Source organism: Ananas comosus, linkage group 21, assembly GCF_001540865.1.
Source record: "Ananas comosus cultivar F153 linkage group 21, ASM154086v1, whole genome shotgun sequence".
Lineage (NCBI taxonomy): Eukaryota > Viridiplantae > Streptophyta > Magnoliopsida > Poales > Bromeliaceae > Ananas > Ananas comosus.
The window spans coordinates 8544587-8558766 of record NC_033641.1 but is presented as its reverse complement, the minus strand read 5'-3'; the positions used below and the strand labels follow the sequence as shown (position 1 = coordinate 8558766).

General features: G+C 34.9%; 2 protein-coding genes across 2 annotated transcripts; one reads left to right on the top strand and one right to left on the bottom strand.

Annotated features, from left to right (window-relative positions):
* Positions 3476 to 8778, top strand: LOC109726339. The gene is made up of 10 exons (XM_020255876.1): positions 3476 to 4113; positions 4657 to 4793; positions 5310 to 5506; positions 5853 to 6131; positions 6231 to 6289; positions 6369 to 6405; positions 6558 to 6629; positions 6715 to 6865; positions 7262 to 7408; positions 7527 to 8778. The coding sequence occupies exons 1-10, from the start codon at positions 3921 to 3923 to the stop codon at positions 7947 to 7949; spliced, it is 1695 nt and encodes a 564-aa protein (XP_020111465.1). The 5' UTR covers positions 3476 to 3920; the 3' UTR covers positions 7950 to 8778.
* Positions 8852 to 13977, bottom strand: LOC109726315 (dehydrogenase/reductase SDR family member 7). Its single transcript, XM_020255853.1, has 12 exons — positions 13815 to 13977; positions 13649 to 13704; positions 13506 to 13539; positions 12694 to 12792; positions 12393 to 12541; positions 12028 to 12066; positions 11852 to 11944; positions 11655 to 11753; positions 11275 to 11376; positions 10107 to 10190; positions 9833 to 9898; positions 8852 to 9387 (listed from the first exon to the last, which is right to left on the bottom strand). The coding sequence occupies exons 1-12, from the start codon at positions 13888 to 13890 to the stop codon at positions 9301 to 9303; spliced, it is 984 nt and encodes a 327-aa protein (XP_020111442.1). The 5' UTR covers positions 13891 to 13977; the 3' UTR covers positions 8852 to 9300.

Here is a 14180-nt window from a genome sequence, read left to right as displayed (position 1 = left end):
TCATTTGTCTCCCTTTTTTTTAAGGAAAAATTGAAGTTCAGTGACTTTATTGGAACTTGGTGATAAGTCCACTTACCCAAAATAAAGTAGCTAGAAATCCACATGCATGGAAGCACTAACAACATACATATATCTTCAAAAGTGAACAATACTCCTTTTGACTTTGCCAACTCCATGCACATCAATGGTGATAGATAGATAAAGTAGAAACCTACTCAACAAATGTGACCTAAATAATAGGAAAAGTTAAAAGATATACACACACCCACCATTTCTCTTCTTTTCCCCAGTTTTGTGCATGTGCTCATAGACTAAGGTGAATTTATCAAATAGGGTTTATGTTATAGGATTTAGGGTTTAGAGTTTAGTGTGACCTTTTTTTTTTTTCTTTTTCTTTTTTTTTTCTTTTTTTTAAGTAGTTGGTAGCCTCCTTATTTGAAGGAATATTTAGACTTAGTTTGGTATTGAGGCCTCTCTAACGCTATTAAATAAAATGAAGTTGAGGAAAAAGTATATAGGGATATGCTTATACGTTCTCCGGTAGGACCGCAGAAAATATGTCGTAATCAACTCATCGCGATATGTGGAACGCACTATTACGTACGGAAACAAACATGGGCATTTTTCTAATGTGCTTTCTCACCGCACGTAACACAATTTTCCTGCAATCCCAAACGAAGCCTTATATATAATCCAAAAAGCCAGGGCCTGGAATTAAAAAAAAAAAAAAATTTGAAGTATACTGGCAGAGGTTCAAACCTTTGATCTTAAAAATAACCTTTCGGTTAACAAACTACTACTCTTCAAAAGAGTAGAAAAGTTGTGGCAATTAGATTCAAACCGTAGAGGATTCAAAATCAATTACGACACAATTTTCTTTATTTTCTACATCCTATAACGCAAAATGAAACTGTAATATAAGATGTCAATATCTCAATAATGCAGTACTTTATTAAAGTTTTATAAATTACTATCCAATTACTCTCTTTTCCAGTATATAGAAGCAGGTAATAATTTCTTAAACTATCGTATTTGATCTTAAACCCGAATCTAATTACGAATCCGATGAGCTCTCGCATATGATATTTTAGGATTCAAACGCGATGGTATGGATCAAATTCGGATCGGGTTAACGGGTTTGTGGATTCCATTAACAAGATCAAATGGCCAATGCGCTAATCGAATTCTTTGAGTAGAAAATCAAAAGAGACCCAATTTTTGTGGGACCCAAAATTTCTCCTCCTTATTCTAAAATACCCCCCAATAAAGAGGTGACTTTTATCACTAGGTTAATTTACATTATCTTTTAAATAATTTGTCCCTTTCCAAATAAAATATAACAAAAAAAAGAAAAGAAAAGTAATTCAAGTCGCATTTCTCTTTCTCAATTCAATCGATAATAAAAGTTTTTTTTTTTATTTTTTCATGTACTATCCCTATAGGGATATGTTGCAACTTAGTCTCCAATTTCCCATTTTTAATTAAACACTAAACTCTTTGAACTTTTGATAATTTTTTCTGCTTTTGAAAATTTAGGGACCAAAGTGTTTAAATTAAAAGTTATATGTACTAACTTATCAAAAAACCTAAAATAAATTGTCCTTATATATTATTAAGTATTAGTGTATTATCATGTTAGAAGCCTTTTTAATGACTTCGTATGCGCACGCAAAAGCGATCACAAGTTTTTCAACACATCAATAAACACATAACAATTCTTTACCTAGATTATGATATTTTCGAAAAAAAAAAAAGGCTTATACGTCCGGCCTGCTTGTTTCACTAAAAATGAAGTTCAGATTGAAGTAAACTTTTGAGTGAATTAGAGTTCAAATAAAATTTATTTTCTTTTCGTTGTTTATTTGTTTAGTCATGGACCTGCAATTTTTTCAATTTTGCTGTTCATTTGACATGAAGTAAGTTACTTAAAAATTAGAGGTATGAGAGATAGCTTAATATATTTTTTAAAATTTTTTTCTCTTTTTTTTTTTTTATAATGGACTTCGGCCTGGGATTGGCCGAAGTCAACTATAGTATTTTGAGAACCTTGAATTTCGATCGAAAGTATACTTACGATAAACCAAATAACAGAAAAAAAAAACAGTTCATATTTCTCCAATTTTGATGAAACAAACACAAAAATGAAGCACCGGTGGACTTTTACTTTCTTTTATTACAAAATCAGTCTGCGGACGCACAAAGAACAGAAATTTTGTGGACAAAACTGCAAAAAATCTGCGTCGAAATTAAGGACTGATATGCAAATGACGCAAATGTGGACAACCAAAGTGAAAGTTGTTTCACACACCACATTAATTTCCCCCAAAATATTTTACTCCAAAATCCAAATGTTCGTTCCTTGACTAAGGAGGATTTGGTGGGGTGGGATCTCACTTCCCCCACTCCACAAGAAAAGTATGGAGTAAAATTACATTTGTAGCCCCTGTACTATCTCGATATTACAACTTGGTCTCTATATTTTTTAGTTAGCTATTTTTGGTCTCCGAATATTCGCATATATATATTTTTTTCACTTTTATAGCTCCAAATCATTAATAAAGTTTTAAAATTTTAGTTGAACTGAAATAATCGAGCCAGTATACAAAAGTCATGGAATAGTCATTTCATTAAGTTAAAAAAAAAAGATACTTTTTTGTATTCGAAATTAAATACAAGATCTGTAAATTTCAGTACTAAAATATCCAGGCAAAAATGAGAGGCACCAAATCGAAAAATCAGGATAGTACAGGGACTATTAATATGTTTACCCACTTTATGAGTCCATCACATTAGAGAGAGAGAGAGAGATTTATTTATTTATTTATTTATGACACAGGTGCAATATATATAGAATGAGCAACTTTAGTTAAAAGCTTTTTGTGTTGTTGTTGATGGAAGATATAAAAGGATGAGATATTTATTACGAGGATCAACAAAGGTTTTAGGAAGCACCAATTTTTAACAAAAATAGTGTTTGTGCTAAAACACATTTGCTTCAAGAAGAAGCAGCATTAGAGGTGGAGATTAAGAGAGAAGCTATTTAAATGTATAAAAAAAAAAGCTAATTAAGATTGGTTTTATGGGGTGTTTAAGCTTCAAGAGCTAGTGAAGATACAAATTATTTGTATGTATACATTGGATCAAAGATTCAAAGGTGAGGTGATTTTTCTCTGGTGTTGTCCTATCAATTTGTTGCTTATTTTTTATTTACTTCTTTAGTTTTAGTTCACAATTTCATATGTGTGGGTTGCTAAAAGAGTTTGAATTAATCACTTGAATTCTCTTATCTAATCTTTTTTTTTTCTTTTTTCTTTTTTGTGTGAAGGAAATGTGGTATGAATTAACCTTGAATATTTTTTATTACATTTTGTGAATATTTTATGGGATATTTTATAAGGAACAATATTTTTCTTCAGTAAGATCCCATGCAAAATTCGTATAAAACCTTGAATTAATTAACCTACTTACAAATTGTTCACAAAACCATGCACATACCATCTCAAAAAAAAAAGGGACAAAAAAAGGAAACATTCTCAAATTCTCATTGACTCAACAAAATCTATCTCAAAAACTGGAAACAAAGGTTATTAAGATTTTTTTTTTTTATATAATGTTCTTCTTGTCCTTGATCTTCTCTTCTAAGAATAAAGTGTGGATCGTAAGCGCTAATCAACTATTTCAAAAGCACGTGCTGATAGGAAAGACACGCTTATTGTATTTAAGGGCTCAACCATAGTGCTCGCGAGTTTCGACCTGACTCAACCTACCTGGACGTTGGGTCTATTGCTGGACCTCTTACCGTTAGATCTCTTGTGGATCACAACCCCACTCAACTTATTAGTCTCCTAAACCTATTGTTACGAGACGAAAGTTTGACCCATTTTAACCTAATAATAAAGAGCGAACATAAAGTACACAAAATGACCCTCTTAGTTTTTTGGTTTCTTAATGTGAAAAAGTGGCTCTGTGATTTTATACTGGTTGTTGAGATGGGATCAAAGAGGCAGCTAAATCAGATGGTTGTGGTGCTTCTTCTCTCCTTCACAGAAGTTTTAAGTTGTGTGCTTGGAGAAGCTGGAGATTCTCTCTCACTAGGCTCCCAATTTGGACCAGGTGAAGTGCTACTACATATCCTCACTCTAAAAAAGTTAGTCACTATGATCACAATTCTTCTTTTTATTACCATCTTAAACATCTCTATTTGTTAAGTACTTGAAATCTAAGCTTTAAATTAATTAGGAGAGAATTTGTATGAATTCCTTCATTGTTTGGTTAAACCTTAGAGCTAATTATCTAAAAGTTAAGATTTTATTTAATGATGCTTTGTTCAAAGTACTACATAAAAAAGCACAATTAGGAGAAGCACTACATTAAATTTTTTACAACATATTTCTCTTGAACCTGTTTCAAATCAACATTACAAGTTTCAGACATCTATCATACTGAAACCACTTGTGTTACATTCAACTGTAGTTAAAAGTAGAAGCAGAAGTGAAGCTACATTATCAAATTCATTACCAATAGAATTTTCATTAATTACCTTTTTGAATTATCTCAATCAAAGAAGCATCACTTTGCAATAAGGTACATGCTACATACATCTCTTGTTTTTGCTCTCACTTCTTTTTGTTTTCTTTTTTCATCCCTTCTCATTAGACAAGATTCTGATGGAAATGGAAAATGATTCGGAATCAGCGAATAGTTTGCTTATTAGAACACAGAGAGTTGATCCTTTGGATGATTTCAAGAAGTACAGAGGAGGATATAACATTACCAACAAGCACTACTGGAGTGTAAGTTCCCCCATCTTTGCTTTTCCCCAGCATCCTCCTCATAATGCTCTGCATTGGATGCGAAAAACACATAAGTATCAGTAGTTGTTACACCAAATGTGAGGATTTGAACATATACAAGATCAAACAGGGAGCTAAACAAAGTAAATCAAAGCATAAATAGTATTAGCACCCTATCATTTATTCCAAAAATAGCCGAGTGGCATGTTTTTAATCTTTCAACAATGATGCATAACATTGTCATAAATGATGGTTTAGTTTTAACATGGCGAAACTGAACACTTCACATACTCGCACTTCATTTGCTTCCCTTTAGTCACTATCTTATAAGATGCCCCCCAATAAAAAATCACTACCTTTTACGACGTCTTAAATTGTTTTTTTTTTTTTTTAACCTGATTCAAATGCAGAGAAGTTAAAACTGTCGAAAAGAATTAAGACCTACATGTGAAGGAAAGGATACGATACGAATAAAAATATGGGAAACTGACCCTTTATTTCATTTTCATATCCCAGTCTACAATATTTACCGGAAGAATTGGATACATTATTGCAGCACTGTGGTTTGTTGGAGGTATTACTTTCTCTGGATTTCTACTTGTTACAAGAATTTGCTTCAGAAGGAAAAGAAAACAGAATGAGAGAGCCTCTCGCTCCGAAAGAGACTTCCTTTGGCCCATTATTTTGGGCCTTTTCTTCACATTCATAGTCATGTAAGCATGTTTTTTGTTTTTTATCTCAAATAAGAATCTATGAATTAAGGGCTTATTTGGTCTCCTGGAGCTTCTGTAAAGTGTTGTTCAAGAGGAACAATATGAAGAAGCACTAATAGCAGCTAAGCAAAAGGGTCCAACTGAAACTTTTGCTTTTTGGGAGCCTGGAATCTCATTCCAGTTTTCCGCAAAGTGAAAGCTCCAGAGTTTTTGCTTACCAAATGTCTAGCTAGTGCTTATTAGAGTAGAGACGTTGTTCCAAAAGAACAAGCCAAACGAACACTACTAAGCACAAAACAACCACTACAGTACAATTTAATAACTAGATGCTGTTTTTACCTTATAGAGTAGCATCGGGAGTTATAATCGGCAGCAGCTCTAAGTTCCATTTGCAAGCCCGATCAATTAAAAACATCATAACGAGAACCGCAGAGGAAGCATCGACAACGATATACAATGTAACAGAAGCTGTAGCTGCCATGCAGAATATAACAGAGCTATTCGGTGGCCGTAACGGATCTGACCTGTTGAACTCCAACGTAGAGAGTCTTAGCATTCAAGCCTCAAATATACAGGCGAAAGCCGAAAGCAGCATGCATCTGGTCAATAAGGGGATCAACACACTGTAAGATCAGGAATAAAAGAAAAAAAATTGCTACATAATCAAAAAGTGTTTAAAAAGTACAACTCTTTTATTTAAAACTCAAACGAGATTTTGTTGCAGGGAAGTAATCTCCATCATAACCGTCACGCTTAACATGATTGTTGTTCTCGCTTTGTTGGGTGAGTACATTTGAACCCATTTTATTGGAGTATTTTTTTTAGTCGCTTGAATAAATCTAACTGCTTTTTCTCACGGCAGCAGCAAGGACTGTAAAGCTACAAAATTTATCCTCCTTGTAAGTAGTCTAAGAACTCTCCTTAGCGCAACCAGATGTAAATATAATAAAGAAACTACTCATTTTAAATATCTAATCTTCTAAGGTTCCACAGTTCAATGACCTCAAGTGTTGGTATTACCTCTATTCTAACAAAAACTTAACAAACACAGGCTTATAATTGTTTGCTGGCTATCGACATTCCTCCTCTGGGCATATTTCGGGTTGTATTTCTTCCTCTATGAGTAAGTTATGATTCTGCGCATAATAGTATAGTTTTCTTTTAATATGGTATCAGCTTACAAGGATAATGTTGTATTTATTTAACAGGTTTTCCAGCGACACCTGTGCAGCTCTTGACGAGTATCAGTTAAATGCGGAAAACAGCACCTTAAGCTCGATCCTCCCATGTCGTGAGCGGTTTTCAGCTGATACGGTTCTACAAGACGTTGGAGAAGAGATCCATGATACAATTGACCAGGTATAACCAAAAGCCGATAGAAACCCAAACCTTACGGTAGCTCGCTTGGCCTGGTTGGAGCTTCTGTAGAGTGCATATGTTAGAAGAAGCATTGTAAAATTCAACAAAATGCAAACTCAAACATAATTGATAATCTCACGATATCATCCATAACATGTTACCAATAAACCACATCCTAACATCAAATTTATAAAATCCTGTACTGCCGAGTAATCAATCAAACTAAAAATATTTTAGAATCAAGTAAATATATTATGTCGCGCTTACTTGATATTCACATGGATACATCATGCTTGTATAGTTCTAGGGAAATCAAAAAATTGCACTTAAGAGTAGCTGAACTATATTATTCTCAGAAATACAATAACTAAGATACTACCATTGCAATAAATGCAGGTGAATGAACATATATTATCCTTAGGATCCTCTTTTCTGTCAGAAATAGCATATGTATGCAATCCTTTCTCAGGAGCACCTGATAATTATACCTATCAGCCAGAAAACTGTTCTTCCAACACAACCAAGATAGGAGATATTCCCCAGGTATACATTTCTCTTATTCTTTTATTACATATTTAGACTACAATATATTCCTTTAAGTTGCAACATCGACAATGTTGCTGTTAACATTTAACATGTAGTATGCAAAATCCTTTTGAAGGTTTTGAAGAGATATGCCTGCTCGAACAGAGACAGCGAAACATGTAACCAAAGAGAATTTATTTCAGCTAGCGACTACCACAAGGTTCTAATCTACACAAATTTGATTCAAAATATACTCAATGTTTACCCCGGAATGGAGAGATTGGTTAATTGCCAAACGGTGAAAGAAGCATTCTCAGAGATCCTTTCCGATCACTGTAAACCATGGAAGAAGTATGCGCGCATCACATGGGGCGCATTGGCATGCTTATCAACAGTAATGGTGGTATTAGTTCTTGTATGGACAATTGAAGCCCTTTATGAATACAAATCTCATTTTTCTGATTGGTCCATAAAACCACATTCATCATTGGCAGAAGCATCAGAAATCGATGCAGATGAAATGGATCCAGCAAAACTGAAACTTGAGGGTGAACCTTAGAAAGGAAGTACCATCACATATAGAATACAACTGAAAAAGAGTAAACTTTTCCCCCCTAACTATGGGTTCGAGATGAGGTTCCGAAGGAGACCGTCCACCCTTTCGCATTCTTTCGTCGTGCTCTGTAGTGGCCCATAAGATCCAGTTGAATATTTTTCATATATACATATACCTTGACTTGAATTCTTTGTTTCTGCAAGTGAATATAAGGAAGAAGAGATATACGCAATGAAACATTTTAAGACCGAGAAGACACCTGCGCCACATTACACTATGCAACATTTTAAGACTCTTCTATAGAAAGCAATGATCAGACAAAGAAAATTTTCAGCACTCCACATGTGCACAGAAGTATGTATATTCTAATATCACTAACATTTTCCAGTAATTTCACAGAGCTTGCCTCTATTCAGGTAGCACTGTTTCCTTTCGGAATTGCCGTAAGAAACAACACTGAATCACTGATGAACAAGTTGAAAGGGAAAACAATAGAAATAACTACATACTGCGTTAGCGAGAATTTCCATGAATTGCAATATGTATGCCGACTAGAACATTAAAAAATAATAGTAATAATAATAAAGATACAGACTAACATTCTCCTTTTTTTCACCTTATTGACCAACTGAAGAAAGAGATTAAAAACAACCTGAAATACTATATAAGATGGAACAGTGTACAAATGCTGGAGAGATTACTTAAACTTACTCTTTATTGTTCAGCATTACAGCATACGCTCTCGGGCAATAAACTCTAGGCCATCATTTCCCAGCATACTATATATTGTCAATCTTCAATGCATGGAATAAACTCAAACTTTGAAACTTTGCGAAAAAAAAGAAAAGAAAAAAGAAGAGAATCATAGACAACAGTTGTTATATATCCACACAGAATACAACTTGTTGCCACATGCAACTTCGCATCCACTATAGCAGATGAATGCAGTGGAATATTTTTTTCAATGTTACATCCAACATTTTCATCATGAGGTCTGTAAAATAACGCAGTGATTTACATCCTCAATCAATGGAATTAAAGATGGAATGTCAAATAAATTTTATGTGGGCCTACAAAGATCCCTCTCAAATTAGTATGATGAACTCTCTATTACAACCCAAAAATTTTCTTGGCAGCATTTTATACACATATCAACATCATTTCATAGCCCTCAGTATTCTAGTTATGTCACACAAAATATAAATAATTAGACAAAGTACGACTATCCTTCCAGAGGTAATATTTTCAGGGAAAAGACTAGGCTATTGCTCAGAAACGGAACAGAAAGCAAGAAAAGTCTGCAGCATGCCCTGCATTTTTACTCCCTTGGTTGAGTTGCCAAACGGAAACCTAATTATGCTGATTTCTTTTGCCCGAGGAACAGTTTCCAACTATAAGCATTGCCCTTCTTTGCAGCAGCATCCAGCCGATTAGCACCGATCTACAAGAAATAAACAGAGATAAGGAGCTTACCAAGACGGCACAAAATAATTGATCTTTGCAATCTTTTTTTCCTTTTAACCATTTTCCAAACTTCTTTCCTTTTTTGATGATTATAAAAAAGTACGGAATTGGGGAAAACAAGATTGAGACATCTTAAATATGATATTTTGCCAACTAATCAAGGAATTTGTGGAGAAATTAGAAGTGCTTTAGATTATTTCTTTTGTTTTCACAATTGGCAAAACTGCCAAGTAAGTCCCAAAAGAAGAAACAATTAATTAATGAAAAGATAAAATGCAAAAATCATCTATAATATGAAGAGGGATGAAGCTAGTTCCAATATTTCGCATAAAAGAATATTTTATAATGGCAGTTGATGCTTTGCAGAAATGATCGTCTATTGATGACAATCCTTTTGAAGTTAGCTAAGCAGAAGCAAGTACCTTATCCATAAACCAGTAGCCAATTGTTGGCATGTATTGTACCAGATACATAACAAGCAAAACAGGCTGCAAGAAAAAACACAATGATTGTTAGAAGAAATTTGATCGTATTTGCCTCTTCGGAGGAAAACCCAAGCAACTAATATCAGTAAGCAACTAACACTGATGAACCTTCTATCTTTCTTTAGAAGGAGGCTACCGAGTACAAATTGAAGTTAAAATAGAGAAAGTCATTAAACTAGCAGTAAAAAGACAAATATATAAAAAGAACAACCTGATATGATATCCATGCTTCCTTTAGTCCATGCGTAGCAGCAATAATTGTTAGTTCAGCACATCTTTCTGATGACACACGCTTCTGTTAAGCAATATGAGATAACAAAGAATAAAAATTTTACTCGAAAAATTTAGCTATTAGAGTACTATAGAATATTGGCATAAACAAACATCAAGTTATGGCAAGTTCCAAGGATTTTTATGAGAAGGGAAGGTTTATATTAAGTTTATTTTATTAACCCATGACTTGGATTGTAACACTTTACTGCCTTTAATTACTGTACCAGATAGCAGTTACGAACTCCAGCTTACAACAGACCATGTAGCCAGTATATAACTCGCCAACTCTATAAACAGCTCTCAAGATAACAAGTTTTGTGCAAGTGCTGTTATTCATAAAATTTTCAACGAGCCACAAGGTACACAACCGAAGTGTCTAACTGCCAACAGGAACAGTAAAAACTCACAGTCCAAACCAGGGGGAAGTGTAAAATCAAGCTAAATCACATAGGAGGGTTTATTCATATTCTGACAATGGGCAGTTAACAATTGTGAACTAGATCGATTAGGCAAGGTGTGACGTTAAGAAAGCAGGGACAGCCTTTCTCAGCAAAGTGGTCTCATAGCACTTCTCTCGGATTTTGTTGCAATACAGTTTTCCTTCTGACAGAAAGTACTTCTGACAGAAATATTATTACGTAATAGAGTATTTTATCACTTTTTTGTCAAAAATCGCCGAGTACTTCTGACATAACGGAAGGTTCTGAAACCAGAAAAATTGAAAATTTCAGTACAAAATGAATCCTTTTTAAAATTCAGGTAGTACTCGTACATTTTACCATATGAAAGCGAACGAGTAGAGCAGTCTACCCCCTCATGAACCCCTTATTTAGCAAACTTAAGAAAAGGAAACTAAATAAGCAAGACAGCTTTGTTCTGATCCCTATAATTGACCACCCAAAACAACATGGACCAGGAATTTACTCCATATAAGCTAGGTCAATTTGATTATTGTGCGTCAGGATTAGATTAATGATTAAACCTGATTAAAAATTATACAGTAAGTGAAGGCGAGTTATCATTCCTTTCTTTTCAAATTGTGATGATAATTAGCTTTCATCAAAATGCTCTTCAAATGTCTGAAGTTAAGGACATAAAAAGTCAACCTCCGAAGAACCACTTTGTGTAGATGAGCTTTCTCCAGTAACTTTTGATGTTTCTATTGGCCCAGGACAAACAACAGTTACTTTAATGCCTTTCTGACATAGCTGCAGTCAAGAAAAGAACAGAAGGATAAGGTTGGTCAGCAGTAACTAATCCTAACTTTCAATCTTTTTTAAGTGCAGTTCTAATAGTAAAGGAATGAATAAAGAATCAAATGGAGGCAACAAAAATAATATTGCAACTAAACAGGAACACCAAAAGCAAGTGGTTAAGAAAATGATGTGTTTCAAATATCTCTGGTTTATATCAAGGAAATTATCTCCAAGAGAAAATTCTAAGGTCAAGAGATGTAGTCTAAACATCACCAAAAATAAGATTGTACCTCAGAACGCAGAGTATGAAAATATCCATTTAGAGCATGCTTGGAAGCAGAGTACAAGGCCTGACCCGGTGCGGGACACTTTCCAGCTGCACTACTCATCTGCATTATAATGTGATCAACAACAAAGTGGGATATTGTACAAGATGGGTCCTAAATTTAATATTGAAAAAAAAGCAGAAAGATTTTCTTCATCATACCACAACAAAATGTCCTCTTCCTCTTTTCAGCATTGAAGGTGCGAGAAGCCGAGTAAGAGCAATGGTACCCAGGACATTTATGTTGAAAGTAGCCTTTCAAAGTGGAAATTAGGATATTACATTCCAGGGAAATTTGTCAATTAGAAAACAATAGAAAGGAAAACGGTACGACTTACCCGAAGGCCTTCCTCAGTTTCTTCCAAAGCTTTTCGTTTCTGCAATAAGAAATTCAAACTAGCTAAAGGTTAATAAATTACCGTACTTGTTCATTAAAGCAGGGATTAGTTTTAACTAATAAATCAAAGATATATACATATACATACCCCGTAATAAACTATCTATTTAGGTATATATCACTGCACATGAGCCATTTGAAGCTTAATTTCTCACATTGCAGATCACAAATATGCCTCTCGTTATTTTTATTTTTATTTTTATTTTTTTCGGAGTTGAAAACTAAGTTCCCCCATGAATTGGATGACTCCCCCAACTTAAGACAAACAGTATTTTTGTAAAAAGCTTCATTTCCAAGATAAATTACCGGACGTTCAAAGGCTGCATTATGGATCATATAATCGACGCCGGCACCGGAAAACAGGGATTCTGCAACCTCTACAGCTTCTTTTAAAGATTCTTCACCAGATGCCAAGTCCAAAGGTAAGACTTCAACTTGATTAGTTGGGTGTTTACCTTTTAACAAGAAATAATGTGGGAAACCACGAGAATGAGTTTGGTTTCAATACTCAAAAAAGGAAAACATTCTTAAAGTTAACTGTTTTTTGTGACGATTATCGTGGATTTCAGAAGTAGGCCAGTAGCCGTTTCTTAAGAATGATACTCACTGATAAGTTCACTTTTTACTCGCTCAAGCTCTGCCTTGTTACGAGCAGAAAGTATCACCTTTGCTCCCAAACCAACAAACTGTTTTGCAAGAATTTCTCCTAACAAAATGAAATAAGCATTATTCAGAAGTTATGAAAAACGTCATTTAGATCCCAAAAATTTAGCAAAACATTAGAAATTATTCTAAAAATGGGTGTCCGACTTTCATGGATAGAATTCAACAAGCATTTTAGTTCTGCTGATGCCTAGATCCAAAAACTTACATAACTGATCACAGCATACCAAAATCTTTTTTTCATATTGCTACCTACAAGGTAGAATTCAGGGATATGAACTAGTAACTTCTGCCTGCAGTTTCTTTCATTGAAATGTTAGGGTTCCATCAGTAACCTGCTTAGAGTCATGATTCTCCTAGCTGTTTAGCAATTTTCTTTTTCCTATCAATCTCAGCTATGTTTTACAAAGCAAATAAAAAGTTTTCTGGAAATTAAGGGTAAATTACAACAAAACGTCTCACAGTAGCCTGTGTCTCAACTATCCCTGCATAAAAAATTGCATCGATCTCACCCTACACTTTACCTCTTAAATAAGCCCAAAACTTATTTATGCAGGCGGGCAATTAAGACACTAAGATCATTTATATCCTCTGTGCTACCATCTAAATGATTAAGCTATTACTACAAAATGCAAATATGAACGAAAAACAAGTTCATAAATGAAACAGTTAAGCTATAATCTCCACTAAATTGTTCAAAATATGGGACACTCATCCCTCGATGAATCGAATGTATAAACAAAACAAGTTGCTCACCGATTCCACGGCTTGCCCCAGTGATCCACACAACCTACAAGCATCACACACCGATCAAAAAAATCCGCATACAAATCCCTACTTCCAAATCACCAAAAACCTAAACAAAGCTAGGATCATTAGTTCGAGTTCGATCTCCTCACCTTGCCCTCGACCTCCTCGCGCTTCGCCGGCCCCTTCGACAGCAGCGTGAAGTCCCCTACTCGCGGCCCCCAAAGAACAATACAACAATCGTAAAAACTGCACCTTTCTCTACATTAATCGAACCAAATTAAAGGTTGAAGAAGGGGAATTGCGAGGATCTCTCACCATCGGCGGCGGCGAATTTGTAGATTAGGGTTGATGCCGCGGCGAGGAGCAGGACGAAGACGACGAGAAACAGCATCTTCTCTCTCTACGATCAGCTTCGCGCTCTCTCTCTCTCTCTCTCTCTCTCTAACTAAAGCGCGATTGGGTCGAGGAGGGGAGGAGGCGGGGGATGCGAGGAGAGTTTTATGCGATCGAAGTGAGGAGTGAGGATTTATGCGAATCCGGCACCTCAAATACCGTATTGTTCGTAGGCGATTTGTATAAAATCGGCAACTTGTTTGTCGAGGATTATGTTACATATGAGCTCGGCACGTATTTAGCGGTTAGTTTTAAGGTGGTTTACCGAATAGTTTGTTGAGGATTTAT